Consider the following 15,644-nt stretch of genomic DNA (forward strand, 5'->3'; position numbering starts at 1 on the left):
AAACGATCTTCATACTTAAAATAATAATCTTATTTGCGTCGTTGACGTTTCATGTATTTTTCCCGTATGTGCGTATGTGTGTGTAAAATCTGCATTCTGCTGAGTCCACTTTTAAGCTTATATTATCACATTAATTTATGATAATTTATTTTGAAAAAAAGGAGTATGTTTTTACTTTTTTCTTGTCCAAAAGCGGGCGGACCTTATGCATGCGCAATTAGAAAAAGCAAGTATAAAAAAGATCGATATTATATTTTATTAAATGTTATGAATTATTTTCAAATGCCCTTTGCCTGTCTTGTTGATGATATTTTGTAATATAATTATTCATTCCAACATTATTTGCAGACGAATATTTCGTATGTTGCAAGTTGTGTTAAATGTAGATTGATCTTTGCACACACGGCCATTTTTTTATTTCAAAGAATATTACAATATGAAATTCTTTAAAATATGTATATGCTGTATAAATTTTATGCTATATAATCTGATTTTGAATGACTGCGCTTATTGTTAGCGGCAATAATTAAATACCTGCAAAATGAAGCAAATGGATATTGAAAATAAAGCAAACAGAGCAATATAGCTCTAATTACAGGTTAAATAACGCAAATAATTTGCACTTATAATACGCATGATGAATGTAACATAATGTAAAAAATGTACCTTAAAATATATATCTACGTGTACTGAACAGACGTGTACTTATCACTGTTTGTTCAGAGTGTCATTAAAGATAACAATATTATATATACTCACGAGTCTAAGCGAGTCCGATCGAGCAGCTTGACAGTTCGCTGCAGTTACTATAGATTGCATTTTGTTTAGTAAAAATAGAACTTCATATTCTTCGCGAAACTTCGCTAATTGCTCTGCTGTGATTTAAAATGAGTTCAAGAAAATACGTCATAACAAATCTATAAACAAACGTAACGGAAACATCAATATATACATACATATAAATACAACTTATATAAGTACAACAATATAAATACATATAAATAAAACTTCGATCTTCTAAAATTAGTAGAAACATCTTAATCATAAAATTAGGAAAGCGACAAAAAAAATAAGCACTCCTCCGAGTTTTATTACATCATAGAAAATAGGTCGAGTGCCACACATCAATTGTAACGATGTAAATTACTTATATAAATATTCTTCTTTATTTCAGGAGAGTCAGGATAATGTTTGTATGCATTAATTCCAGCGGAGCTACGGGAGAAGTTAGCAAGTGATTTAGTTCCGTAACTTTGTTTATTAATGCCGTTACAACGCCACCTGAGCCAGGTACAATTCCGAGCTCGACATTAAAAGCCGGCTCGCACGATAATGCGCAGCCCTCATATCGCACGTCTAAAAATTGCCATCTAAATCGCACCGCTTTTCATGGGAATTTACAAAATTTCATCAGTCCGAATATCAATTGGCTCGGCCGAGAGTTATAGGGGAAAAGAAGAAAAGAGCAAACATTTCTCTTCGAAGCATAATCTCTCGTTGTAAATAATACGAACAACACGATCACCGTTCCACTTCTTTGGTAGCGTACTAAAGGTGAAGCTAAGAGAATAGAGAAGACAGGTCTTACGTAATTCTGCTCGTCCGCGAAAAGAAATTAAATAACAGATCTCTCTATAACGACGCTATATATAAACATCTTATTATTATTTACATCATTGGCGAGTTGCTCCTAATAATCGTGTAAACCGCTACGTTTCGCCGAGCACAATCTAACGATGCTTGATCCAAGGGGAGAGAAGATAGGAATATATATATATATATTATATATTATTATCATTATGTTCGACACGATGTACGCGAATAAAATCGATTAGGTCTGGAAAATAATATACTCTCCGACGGAAAATTAATATTACATTATGCCTAGAAATCTGCCTGAGTTCGCACGCACCTTATTGCATCCTCTGCGTGCTGCGTGTATAACGGCGACTGAGAAATATTCTCGCGACAGGTACATAACGCGAAGTTTACTTTGAACGTATGCTTTTTATTTGTAGCAATGTGGCAACGGCAGCTTTCGAAACTCATCCTGTCCCGCGTTATAATATATAGTCGTCGCATTATCACAATGATTAGTTGAAATAACGCTACCACCTCGTCATTCGTAAAACGTGATACTCTAAAATGAACACTCGTCGTGAGAAATGTCACCGCGGCACATGTCACTTAAACAATTTGATCCTGACGTACGCAGGCTTAAGTTAGGGAATGCGCGGCTTAATGAGAAGCGACAGGGTCTATTCTCCGTGGCTGAACTACACGCGCGTTGTACTTGAAATGAAATAGATATATTATATTTGAAGTTTAGCGAGAAAGAAAATTTGCGGTCTAGTGCAGCGACAAAGAATGAGCCTGAATGATTCCGAGTTGCGTCGACAAAATTTATAAATCTCCCCCCCCCCCCCGAAAATTCTGCCCATATACATGCAAGAAACGAGTCACACGATGAATGATTGCGCTATGGAAGAATACATGACAACTGATTCGTAATTCAGAAAAAACTCATGATTTGCTACCATCGTCTTTCGCTCTGCTAATATGAAAAATCGTGATAATTACTTTGGGAATTATTAATGTACTCTGCTACGATCGTTATATTAGTATATCTAGGTGTAGCACACAATTAGTTCGCAGCGACGAAAATCGTTCGCTCGAATATCAATGATTCACAATCCATAATCTGATAATCCGTGATCTGACAATCTGCCGACGACACATGCAATGTCGCATTGCAGGTTGAACCGTCCAATACGTCACGCTCGTCTGTCTCATCCGTAGGCTAGCCGTTGATCGACATCGGTAAGGGACATTGCACTTGCCACACAATCAGGTGACTTTGTTCACCGTGCTCTTCATTGCTGATCGTAGTATTCGATCGGTCCATACTTTCCTCCGTCTCCTCCCCATCACCTGGAAGATAATTAAAATGTGTAAATGTTATTAGCTGCGAAAACAGATATTCCCAAATGAGAGGAAACAGGCATAAGTCGCGTTTTCTACAAGATAATGCATGATAGATGGAAAGCCCAACCCCCAGAGAATAAAAAATGATATATTATCGCTTTTAAGAAGTCAGAATATTAAATCCTTCTTTTCATATACTTTTCCTTGATCTTTCCTTGATCTGGTGTTTGCACATGTGCAATAAATATGCAAGCAATCTGTAGAAATTTGAGATACCTCACATACACACACATATATATATATATATATATATATATATATATACATGTATATTCAATGTGCAAAGATTATAGAAATAATGTTAGTCAAACTTTGTTCTACCGTGCAACAGTGAGAAGTATTGTTCTGTTAGTAAGTAGCAAAGGATGCACCGATTAATAGTGACATTTGTCAGGACAGAGAAACAAATTCATTTAAATTGAATAGAAATAGAAATCGATCACACTTCTTGCTTCTCTCTGGGGGCATACCTGACCATCTGCCACACAATTAGGTGTGTTGCCACATCACTTTCGTCTTCAGCTTCATCTGCTAAAATTGCAATAACTTATTAAACTCAAAATTAAACTCAAAGACATAACTCATAGATCTTTAATTTTCGTATAACAGAAAAAATAATAATATAAGTTTATTTCATCTTTTATAACAGTTCGCATTTTTTTCGGAGTTCATTTAGGATTTGTAATTAAGACACCATACCTTATAAACATTACAAAAATTTGCTTACCAACTCTAAAATCGATGTAACCCTCACCACCAGAGAGAACGAGCATCGCAGGTTGCGTTCCGTCCGTCACCGCGCTCTGACCACCATGACCTGAGAAACAATTTGATTGAAAGTTATTATAATCTCTTGAGAAAAATTCCATATGAAAAAAATCAACAGACATGTAAATAATTGCGAAACTCACCAGGTACAGCGACGAACATTTTCACAGCGTCTCTGTGTCCGTGAAAACTGAGCTGCGCATGGGCCATGCTGCAGTAAGGTATAAAACTTCCCGGTGTGACGCCCCGTTCCGACGCGAAGATCCTAACGCCGACTCCCGGCGCGTCGCTTTTGTTGCTACCTGTCTGCGCTCTGGCTACCGCCATCGAGCCACCCGCACCTACAACACCCGGGTGTTACAGAGTTGGCGAGTTATCACTACGAAGACATCACGTGCCGTTTTTTCACTTACTTTCAGACAACGGTACCGAGATTATCACTCCGTTGCCAGTACCAATCCACAGCCGATTCGAGGAAATAAGCAGAGCGGTAATGCGAACAAAAGAGAATCCAAGCTTTCCCGTACCGAGCATCTTACTGACGTACGGTTCTATGTCAACGTCTTGAAGATGCTGGTAGGTGTGAGCATGATAGAGTCTTAACGTCGAGTCGAGTCTGATGCTGACCCACACACCGTCACCCAGCCACGCCAACTGTCGCACTTGAGATTCTCTGCGGGGATGTGCGTCTACTGTGCACTGTAAAATAGAAATTTCAATTTTATCAATTTTTTAATTAAAAATTTTTTAAATACTTAAGATACTATATCTTAAGGCTGCGTCACACGACGTATGATTTCTTGCATGATGGGCTTGCATGCTGCTGTGTCTGCTCTGATGCATGCTAGACATCTTCACGCATTGAGCAAAGTATGCATCCTTGATTTCTGACATTCCTGTGTTTGATATGTGGTGCATTATTTTATTGGTGCATGCAAGGGATCGAGGCATAAAATAATGCACCATATCAAACACAGAAATCAAAGATGGTAGCATACTTCGCTCAATGCGTGAAGATATCTAGCATGCATCGTGTGACGCGGCTTTTAGTGCTAGATCTTTTTAAGTACTATTTTCAATTCTGTACCTCGAGCGTCATCGAAATAGGATCGATCACGTGAATCTTGTTTCTGTAGCCGCACCATACTGTTTTTCCGCTAACTGCGGTCATACATCTAATGGAATGTTGAGGGCTACCGAGTGTAATCACATGATATTGAGACAAATCCCATTGTCCATCAGCGCCTCTGCGGAATATCGTTACAGTTCCATCCGCCAAAGCAACCAAAACTCGGCCTTGCACGTGTCTAATGAGAAGAGAGGTTTTTATTAATCTCTTATCAACAAAATCTTCCAATTAGGACCACAGCATTAAATCATTAAGCTGTCGCTCTTTAATTAAGTTTTTTTTTGTATGCTATGGTCCTTTATTCGATCCAAAAGAACTACATACACAATAGCTAGCGCTGCATCCTTGAGCTTCACGGAGTGTAGACACACCGACCATTTAGCAACGGCTGAGTGAACGAAAACTGCACCATTTTGTGCTCCGAGCCACATGGTCGGTTGTATGGACGACATCTTCTCAATGGATGTCTCCTCCGCGACTTCCTCTTCGTTCTTCGCCTCTTCGTTTACGGAATCTTTGTCATTCGCTCGCGGAGGATGAGCTTCGCCGTTGCACCGCACGAAGTTTACCTTTCCCAAATTTGCGGTCTCGCTGTCTATACTTTCCAGACTTTGCGGTTCGTTCGTGGAGTTCTGATCTGTCTCAGCAGACTTCTCGGTATTCTCGTTCGCCTGATCCTCCGACTGATTGTCAGATTCACTTTTATTTCTATCGACAACAGCCTCAGCGTTCTGATGATTCCTCTGCTCGACGTTCTCGTTCGCGTTCGTGACATCCTCACAGACACCGTTGTTGTTCTCACTATCGTTCGTCGCGCCGTTCGAATTGCGGATCGAGTTCTCGTTCGAGGATTGCGCGTAATCGCTCTCTTTGGCACCGGGCACGCTCGCGATGCAGAGCAGGTGTCCCTGGCATACGTTGAATACCTCCAGAACGTCCGCCGGGTTGTTGGCGTCTATCACCGTGACCTTGGACATCTTCTGCGTCGAGGTGCAGATCCAGACGAGCGAGCTGAGCTGTTGCTCCCATCGTTCCGCTTCTAGCCGTCGGTTCTCGCTCTCCTGAAGCTCCTTGTCCAAGTGCTCAACGGCGTCCTCAGCCTCTACCTTCGTGTTGCTTTCCTGGGCCTCGGCCGCGTAGAATACACTTCCGCCGACCATGCATCCGCCGTCACGCGTCTTACCGCTGCTCAGATTCACACCGGCGCCGCACCAAATCTGACAAAAACAACAATAATTCGCTTATCGACTTCGCTTCAAAAAACGAGAGAAAATATAACCTTCATCAGGATTGCCACAAATTCTTCATTCTAAAATTCCGTGACTTTTCTCTGATTTCCAGACAAAATTTCATGATTTTTCCTGACTTTCAATATTAAACAAATTTTATTGTATGTTCATCTTGATTTGTGTGTGGAAACTATTTAGAAACCGTTAATATTTTGTTAAGAGAGTAATTTAACATAGCAATTTAAATTACTATTACTGTTGTTGACATTGTTTGCACTTAATTGTTAAGTTGTTAATATTCCTTTATCTTTATCTTCTAGATATGCGCACAATTATTTTCCTCTCCTTAGAATACAGAAGGAACATGTAAATATAGTTTCTTTCTGATAAAAACTATATCCTGTTTATTGGAATCTCCGACTTGCTATTATACAAAGGTTTACAGACTTGAAAGAAAAATTACAAAAGTATAATTAATTAGAGTCTAATTTTAAGTTTTAATTAGAGTTAATTTTAATTTTACTAATTTGTTCATAAGTGACACAAGAAACTTACGAGTTAAAAAAAAACAGTTTTAAATAAATTTAAAATTCCAACAAAAAGTAAATAATAAACATTTTACTTTTAAAAGATTGAAAATTCTAATGCTCTTATTGTTAGTGAAGCATTTTATCTCTATTAAAGAGAATTTATGTTTGCTAACAAAAATATATAAGTGTGTGGTATATACGCATATTAAACTTCTTTAAAGCCAAGAATTTTAATTTTCTAGAAAATTTTGTAACATTCCCTGACTTTTCCCTGATTTTCAATTTCGTGGCAATTCTGTTCACGCTTGGTTCGTACCTTCATGCCTGGTTCGGTTTCTTGCAGGGGTCGACAGTACACTGGAACTGGGACAGGAGGTTGTCTGACGGGAGCGCTCGGCTTCCCTGGTAAACTCCATCCGTAAGCTTGCAGACGACCGTCCTCCTTCTTAACGTGCGCTCGCACCTGACGATACTGTTCTCTTCGCTCGCTCGCGCGTCTTGCTACGAGCTTTTCGGACGATCTGCAAAGATGACATGAACGAAGCGTTAATCGTCGTACGCTCACGAGTTTCGTGGGAGAAGGGAAAAAGACCGCAATTTTTCCGAGTTAGCGAATTGGTAAATTGCGACTGTTGACTGTCCGTCCAACCACTCCATTTCACCATCCATTTCACATTTCCTCCGACCATTTTGGTTCCATCTCCACTGATTCTCACAGTCGACAATAGTCTCATTCTTGTAAATTTTTTGATATATAGAGTACGTATGTTAGATACGGATATATCTATGGGCTCTCTATCGTACTTCTTAGAATCTGATGTTGAAGCGGAAAGTTAGAAGAGTAGAGCGGAACAGATTTACCTGCTGACCAATAAGCACCCCACCCGAAGCCAGAAAAACCAGGTATCTCTTGACAACGCCACGAGGGAGAGGCAAGGACGAAACCCGAACAACAAAAAGACCAAAAGCGCAGTAACAAGAGTGAAATAAAGGCCAAGTTTATAACGTAATCAAAACTTCATTTATTTCTTTCGATCAATAATGATCGCATGTTATTTTTTTTTTCCAGAAATTGTACAAATTCGTATTTACAAAATTATGTATATCTTTCTGTTCAAACACATTACTGTGAAAAATTGATCTATCCATCTAATAGTTTAATTAGCGCAATTATTTGCACTTTTATGAGCAATATACACATTATCATAATATATACAAATCATGCTAAAAACTTGACAATAAAACTCGATTAACGGATAATTTGATAAAGGAATTTGAGTAGAATTAAATGTGATAATCGAAACAGAATGGGAAAAAGAATAATCTTGATGCAAATCTCAAGATAATCTTGATTATAAAACGCTGCATTATTTTGTCATTTTCATAATACGCCCAGATCCAATAAAGTTTTCCTCTTCAGATACTCGAAAGCCAAAAAGGATTACAGAATGAAGCGAAAACTTGTTAATACATATACATCAATGCGCGCAAACTCGCCAGTAAACAGGCTAAAATTATTCAGAAAAGACTCACGTCTCTTTAGCAATTGAGACTAATATCGTGAATCGTGACAAAAGATTATGGATCCCAACTGACCAAAGAGGATTCTAATCTGCAAAGATGAGCAATTCAAAAAGTTATAACTAAATTTCTTTTCTATAATTTAGCCCCACGATTGATAATAAAATTAGTATTACCTTTTGTATGTTCGTCACTATGACATGTGATAACAAAGATTATCAAGATCACGCGTTGAATTGCAGCCTATATGTAATATTATGCTCGCGAGAGAGATATTCTCCTTGGAAAAAAAAATGAACTCAAGGTCGTCAAATAATGATTAGATAGAAAGAAAGTATAAAATGACCAAGAAAATGAGAATAAGATCTAATGAATTAAAATTAGGCAGGTCTCGATGTGTCAAGTCGACGTAACATATCTACGTGCATGTAGTAAAATTTGATTAATTTCTCACATGGTGTCTCCTTGGTCGAGAAAGTCTTGGCGACTTTTCAACGTACGTCTACGCATGGCATCCAGGGGTGGGGCTGGAACGACCTGATTCGCCGGTGCGCTGTACCGCACGTGCGGCAGTGTGTGCGCGGAACGCACTAACGTCCCTCGATCGGCCGGGCCTGTGAAGAGATTGCTAAAACTGAAAAGGAAACGGACGGATTAATCCTCTTCTAGTCCACTACCTTCCTTGCTCCCGTTCGATGGATATTGACAGACACGTACAACTTCCACACTGAACCTTTCCCGCCCGAGATACTGGAAGGATCGGTCTTGCTGGCTCTTATCATCTCCGTCCACCTGACAGCCTCTTGGAGCTCCATAAATCGTTCCTTGTATTGATTTCGTTCCATGAGCACCCTTGCCATCTCCACGCGCGTGAATCGCTTCCTCTGGGACAGAGGTACATCCTCCTCGTCGTCGCTCTTCGTCGCTTTAGCTGCCGCTTCTGCTTCTTCCTTGACTTTCTTCAGTTCTTCCTCGAGGGCGGCAATTCGTTGCCGCAGTCGTTCACGCGCCTGCTGTAAGCCTCGAACCTCTTCTCGTAATATTTCTTGCTCACTGGAATGTCAAAGTTTCTAATAATATCTAAAAGTTATATCGGTGTTACAATAAAAAGAACTTAATAATAACCTACCTTGTCAATTCATCAACTTTGACAATTAGATCATCCTTGACAACGTTAAGTGCATTTCTATAAAAAAATATCTAATGTTAGAACTACTAAAGTATAATATACACTAAAGATATGTTACTCTATTAATAAAAGTACTAAAAATATTTTATTAATAAAATGAAAAACTTACTTTGTTGCTAGCAATTCATTGTTCTCCATAATAAGATTTTCTACTTCCTTTCCCATGCCTGTAAAAAAATAGATAAATTTATGGTAAAATAACAAAATACTTTTCTTTTATAGAGACCAAAACATGTTACACATAAACATCGTTTTTGTTTCTTAAGATTTATATTTAAAACTTCTATTTTTTAAATTATTAAAAAAATACATGCATAGCAGGTAATTAAGGCCAGTTCCATTTTCAGATAAACTATGTGATAATTTATTCATTAGATAAGAGAAATAAGAAGCAATGTATGTCCATTGTAATTAAAACTCCTGATTTTTATTCCTAAGTAATTATTATATGGGAAGCATGTTTTTTAAGAATGATTGTTCCGTCAATAGATCTGGTGTTATTTATTGAAAAAAAGAAATATATCGTATATCGTACGAAAAAATATTAATAGTATATATATATCTTACCAAAGAAGTTGTCATTGACTGCATGTAAGTTAGTATCATGCAATCGCACGTTGGAAGTACGACGTGAACCAGCATAGGATGGCGGTGGCAAACAATGAAACACAATGCAAAGATAATACAAGTTAAGGAAACTGTTAATTCAAAAGGTGAATGAATTCAAAGGATGAATGAATAAATATATGTGTGTGTACATATCACAAGAGTCATGAATGTACATGTCAAACATACCTGATGAAGCATATTCTCCAGGATGTACAAAGGTTCCTAAAATCACGAATATATCGATTAGTTTTCCAAAAAGACAGAAAAAAACGAGCTTTAAGATAATATTCCCACGTAAAGTGGATACAGTACCGGTAATATCTGCGCCCTCGTCCATTTCGCCCAGCGCATCAGCGTCTTGAAAGCTCAGTTCTTGATACAGCGTATTGCCGCTTCGTTGCTCTCTCTCAGTTCTGCTTCTCCCACTTGGCGTAGTCGCTAACTTCTCTATACCCGCGGTCGGCGTCGTTGGCGTTATTAAAGTTGGCGGCATTTCCGTTTCCGGACTTTCGTCTGTGTAAAAATATAAAATATATCCTAATTCGGAATCTTTCTCTCTCTCTCATTGCAAAGAGGAATTTAAAAGATATACTGTCAAACGTCAACATACGTCTAGATATAGCGGTAGTTTTGTTTTCTTGTACTGGTTGATCGGTTAGTTGGCTCTTGTCGGATGTTTCGATAGCGGCCTCGATGCTGCTGTCCAACATTTCGGTTCTCAGGTTGGTGACATTTGGTACGATATCTACCTCTTGAACATCCTCGACGTTTATACTAGCTTCCAAACTCTGAAAGCCATAGCTAAGCGGTCCGGAGCTACGCGACATGTGAGCAAGTCCGAGGGAAGGTAACCGCGACGGTGCACGGCTGGTAGATACACTCTCCAGTCTTTCTGTACTACCAACCAGCATTTTGGTCCTCTCCATGTAATCAACATGGGTCTTAAATAATTCCGTGTATCTGTCGTGCAGCCGGGAATACTCGCGTTTCAATTCAGCTTCCTTCTCCTCGAGGCGACCAACTACAAAGAAATGTGAATACTTAATGGTAAGCGCCGTAATCTGTGTATATACGAAGCAATTCTGAACATGGATTGGAAATTTATAGAGCATAGACATTTTCAAAACATGTAGCCAATGGTATTTGATATAAGCAAGAGATTTTCAATTTAATCATTTACTTTGAATAACAAACATTTATGATGAAAGTAGAAAGAAAAAAATAATTATCCACTATAAAGCATTTAAATGATAAATATAATATATGTGCCGTAAATGAAACTATATATGAAATAATATAAGAAAAATAAAAAATGAAACAAAAGCAAAGAAACAAGAAATACAGTAAACCTGCACCCTGTGTTCCTCGCGCAACCCCTACCACAGAGTGGTATACAAAAATAAATATAAATAACAAAACAAAACAAAAATAAAACTTCTACTCTACTGTAGAGGGAAGAACTGTGAATGGGTAGACTGGAAGCGCCAATGGCATTTGTACCGTGATCATGAGAGTTCTTAGTCTTCAGTTCCAGCATTCTTACGATAGATTCCAAGCTATCAATTTTCGACAGAAGCTCCTTCCTCTCATCTTCGGAAACATCTTCCAGTTCGAGAAGTTTCTGGTATAAACACATTACATTATATTACAATATAATTGTATTATTATTTCGTACATCAAAAATTTGCAGATTTAAGATGGCTTATTAAAAAAAAAAAACAAGTAATTACCTGATCTGATGCTTTTCTCAATTGCTTCTCCCTTTCGTACTGTGTAACAAGTTGCTCATTATCTTCTCTTAATAGCTCTAGTTCGACTTCACGCTCCTGATTCTCAGTATATGATATATCCAGACATTCTAACACATTGACTAGCAGAGGCATCAAGTCTTTTACTACATCCTCGTCGTATTTTGCTATCATCTTCTCGAACTCTTGATAGATGCTGCCTGCCAGAGACTGTACTTTCTCTGACATGACAACATGGCTATCCTCGTGCGTGCCGTAGACCGTTTCTTGATCCATTTTGACCAGTGTTTTGTATATATATTTATATATATATCTATCTATATACCTGTAACAATAGAAGAAGATAATATTATAATATCATAACAACACATTTGTGCAATGGGTTAAAGAAGTAAATTCATCACTATTAGCTCAGTTTCATGTATGCTGGTAAGATTCAGTACTTAATGTTTTGTTTAAGTTCTATAGACATATGTTAGCAGCATCTAAATAATTTAATCAAGTTCTATAAGTAAATTTTATAAAGTGCTACAAATTTTGTCAACAAAATGTCAGCAGAAATTTACTAAAATTTGCTAACAGAATACGACAGTAGACTACAGAAGCAACATCTTCTGTTTTGTAATTATTTAAAATGAAATTTTAAAATAAAATTTTACTTCTGCTGGCAGTTTGCTGTCAGATTATGTCATTAAACTTTGACAGGACACAAGCCTAATATGATTGTAGTTGATGACAATCTGTTCAACTATGTACATTCTGTTGAAATCTGTGAGCAAAGCAGCATCTGTCATTTTATAACATTTAAATAGAATCATTTAAATGATTACAGGATGACAGATTCTACTCAGTTTTTATAGTCCATCTGTCATCATTGTATCAACAGGTTTTACCATATACACATATCTTTGCTAATATTCTGTAAATACAAAACTTGTAGCGGATACTTTGCAAAATTGTTTTGACGTTACAATTTTTTTGATAGAGTTAACTATCTGGAAGTATACAAGCAATTTTTTTAGTAGTTAAACACCAAGCCACTACTATGTCTTCTTATTTGCCAGTAGATTCAAGCAGAATATTACGGCAGATTGATATCTTGTGTTTTGCCAGCTTGTCAATATAATCTGACAGCAGATTGCCAGCAGAAACCATAGCATTCTGTAGTCAAATAGAATCGTGTCATTCTGTAATCACTTAAATTGAATATATCTCATTTAAAAGAGTCTGCTTGGTTTCCGCCGGCAATCTACTGACAGATCACGTTGGCAAAACACGCTTAATTGATGCCAATCTACCGCAATATTCTGCTCGAGTCTACTGGCAAATTGTTAACATGCTGCTAACATTTTAATTTCAAGGAAAAAAAGATAATTTCAATATCCTAAGACACCTCGCAACATCCGGTCAAACAGAAACAGCGTGAGATAGAAGAACAATAATTGTCACTACTCAACTCTTTGGACTCGGTACAGTTACGTTGCACTTTTCACAGCCAGTTAAATGGATCCCGGGCCACGGGACGTCGTCGGGGGCGTTAAAGGGCGCAGAGGGGCGCGCGTCTCCGAGCGTGGACCATGAAGAGCGTCGGTCGGCGCGCCGTCCATCCGCCGGACCTGCGAGGGGCGGCTCGGCAGCGGTGATCCACCGTGATCGACGTTGACGTTCGTCGTCGTCGGCGGGCCGGACGTCAGGCGCATAACTCTCCGCTTATAACCTCCTGCGTGCGACTCCGTCGGTGATGGTGTCGCGCGGGGTACGCGGGCGGCGGACGCGCTTGAGCTCGAGCAGCAGCCTCGTGTCGTTGTTTCGCTGCGCGAGGATCGACGGACGGCGACTCGACGTGCGGTGGCTCATTGCATATTATCTGCGCGTCACCGTCTCCTCTTTCTCGCTCTCTCTCTCTCTCTCTCTCTCTTTCTCCCGTCGCGCGACACTCGTCGAGGTATACACTATGTCACTATCCGTGGAACGTGGACTCACCTCGCGTCCACCTTGGTCTACCTCGTGCGCCACTCGCGAGCCGTACGCGCGCACGTACGGGGGACGAACGGACGGACGAGCGGACGGGACCGATGGCCAAACGATCGGCCAAGTGACGTTTCGCAACCACCGCCGCGGTGGAGGTCACGCTTTTTTCTTCCTCTTCCTTCCCTCGGGTTCTTCCTTCGCGAACACTCGGCGTGACAGTCGCCCGACACGGCGGGCGAGATGTCTCTTCAAGTCTCTTGGCACTCACACTCCTGTCTGCTCACCTGTCTGTCTCTCTCTCTCTCTTTCCGCGCAATCAACGCGGAATTCGGAGCAATTCGGGAGCGCGACTGTCAATTGACGATGACACGCGGCCTTAAGTCGCGCGAATTCTCTTGGCCGTTTTTCACCCAGCCAGCGATCCGTAGTCCCCTTCGACCCCAATTGCAACGTGTTCGGAAATAGATGCGCGACATCCCCGTCCGCGACGATCACGACGTTGCCTTCGCCTACTCTCGGTTCACTTCCGTTAGGTGGCCGTGGCGTCATTCGACGGCTGCCATCGCGGCGCTCGGACAGACGGGTGACAGCGCGCCTTATCATTGACCGACGCGAATCTACGTGGCACAGCTGGGCGCAACCACGATGTCCACGATCGACGCCGTCGCACTGAGAGATCTATATCGATCAAAAATTTTGCCATGCATATATATGAGCAAATTAAAAAAAAAAACAGGAATGATTATTTTTGATGAATCCGCTAATATTGCTTGAAAAATTGCCACAAAACACGCGAGTTCAATGAATTGCAATTGATCAATCATATTCGATTATTCTTCTCATATTCGACTGTGATTAGTCAATTTTTTATGGCTTACGATTTACTACTTTTTGTAGACGGCCCTTAAAAAGCTCCCTATACAATAATTAATAAATGAGATAAAGGAAAGTGGTCTTATATTATACATACATCGTATAAGCGTTAAAAGAAAAAGATCATGTTACTGTATTAAACAAATTACACTGACTCTATACATTACATGAAATTAAATATTATCATCTGTCACCTTATTACATTATTATATAATTATGTAATATCAACATGAACTTATATACCTAAAGCAGTTCATACAATTTAAAACAGAGCTGATTTATAATTCTAGGCTATTAATTTGAAGTACATCGGTATTTATGCTTATTGCCTTTCTTTTTCTTGCTGGAGATAAAAACAGAAACCGTAGGTAAACACATATTTCAAAATCAATATCCAGCATTACAAATCTTGAACAGCACTGGTCTAAAGTATAACAGCAATACGATAATTACAATGTAGAGAACAAAATATTAATTAGTAACGTCCGCGAAATCCGCCACCGCCGTTCCAGTTTCCACCCCGACCATATCCCCTATTGTTGTTGTAGCCTCCTCTGTAACCACCGCCGCGGTGACCGCCCCTGAAACCGCTACCCTCGCCGTAGGACTCGTTATTCGAGGTCGGACCGTGGTAACCGCCGCTTCCTCGCATTATTTTCGGAGGATTGTTATAATTGGAGCGATAAATCGGTACGTGTTCCCTCTTTCGCGGTTGGAAACCACCGCCGGTTATCGGTTCCAGCTCGTGACGACAAGCGTTCATGCTGCATAACGCCTTAATCACGCTCAACACCTGCCGGGAAAAAAAGACAATTTTTTTATCAGCATTATCGAGATATTATAATGTACCAAATATTGCAGAAAAAGGGAAGAGAGAACTATTATATTGTACAATAAAAAAAAAGATGTTAGATTAGTGGCAAAAGATTTCATATCTGCCAAATGGTTTTATACAAAAATAGTAGCAAAGTCAAAGCAAAATCGCTGACTTCAATACACTTTTCTCCAATTAAAAAAGGTGATTTTATTTAGGTGTCAGTTAATATTCAATATAACTATGTGATTTTACATACTCTAGCGGAGGGGGGGGGG

At 39.3% G+C, this 15,644-nt stretch overlaps 2 protein-coding genes and 1 long non-coding RNA gene across 7 annotated transcripts in view; 1 reads left to right on the forward strand and 2 right to left on the reverse strand.

Moving 5' to 3' along the window:
• The first annotated feature begins 486 nt into the window (after positions 1-486).
• Positions 487-1,848, forward strand: LOC105457159. Its single transcript, XR_975352.1, has 2 exons — positions 487-929; positions 1,175-1,848. It is a non-coding gene; the product is annotated as an uncharacterized LOC105457159 (long non-coding RNA).
• On the reverse strand, positions 1,239-14,276 carry LOC105457158 (JNK-interacting protein 3). Of its 4 annotated transcripts, XM_011701670.1 has the most exons (19): positions 13,166-14,276; positions 11,691-12,033; positions 11,407-11,581; positions 10,571-10,981; positions 10,273-10,473; positions 10,147-10,182; positions 9,919-9,936; positions 9,461-9,518; positions 9,292-9,348; positions 8,880-9,215; positions 8,617-8,796; positions 6,958-7,162; positions 5,207-6,099; positions 4,841-5,060; positions 4,167-4,452; positions 3,897-4,094; positions 3,713-3,802; positions 3,456-3,516; positions 2,846-2,931 (listed from the first exon to the last, which is right to left on the reverse strand). In XM_011701670.1, the coding sequence occupies exons 2-19, from the start codon at positions 11,982-11,984 to the stop codon at positions 2,928-2,930; spliced, it is 3,723 nt and encodes a 1,240-aa protein (XP_011699972.1). In that variant the 5' UTR covers positions 11,985-12,033; positions 13,166-14,276; the 3' UTR covers positions 2,846-2,927. The 4 variants fall into 4 exon arrangements, with proteins under 4 accessions (XP_011699971.1, XP_011699970.1, XP_011699973.1 ...); XM_011701669.1 differs by lacking the exon at positions 3,456-3,516 and having other exon boundaries at positions 1,239-2,931; positions 11,461-11,581; XM_011701668.1 differs by lacking the exon at positions 3,456-3,516 and having other exon boundaries at positions 1,239-2,931.
• Positions 14,277-14,707: 431 nt separating this feature from the next.
• Positions 14,708-15,644, reverse strand: part of LOC105457160 (dosage compensation regulator) — a 6,650-nt gene continuing 5,713 nt past the window's right edge. For both annotated transcript variants that reach the window (XM_011701672.1, XM_011701673.1), the window contains one exon: positions 14,708-15,345. In XM_011701672.1, the coding sequence (XP_011699974.1) occupies positions 15,028-15,345 (318 nt within the window). In that variant the 3' untranslated portion in view covers positions 14,708-15,027. The remainder of the gene's footprint in view (positions 15,346-15,644) is intronic.

Source organism: Wasmannia auropunctata, unplaced genomic scaffold (assembly GCF_000956235.1).
Source record: "Wasmannia auropunctata unplaced genomic scaffold, wasmannia.A_1.0 LD335358.1, whole genome shotgun sequence".
Classification (NCBI taxonomy): Eukaryota; Metazoa; Arthropoda; class Insecta; order Hymenoptera; family Formicidae; genus Wasmannia; species Wasmannia auropunctata.

Bases quoted from the DNA above. Each gene is read 5' to 3' on its own strand.
- LOC105457158 (XM_011701668.1), bottom strand. From the start codon at position 11,984: ATGGATCAAGAAACGGTCTACGGCACGCACGAGGATAGCCATGTTGTC. The intron at 11,582-11,690 runs GTAATTACTTGT...TGTTTATACCAG, and splicing joins TGAGAAAAGCATCAGATCAG to AAACTTCTCGAACTGGAAGA. The intron at 9,216-9,291 runs GTAGGTTATTAT...TTGACATTCCAG, and splicing joins AAAGTTGATGAATTGACAAG to TGAGCAAGAAATATTACGAG.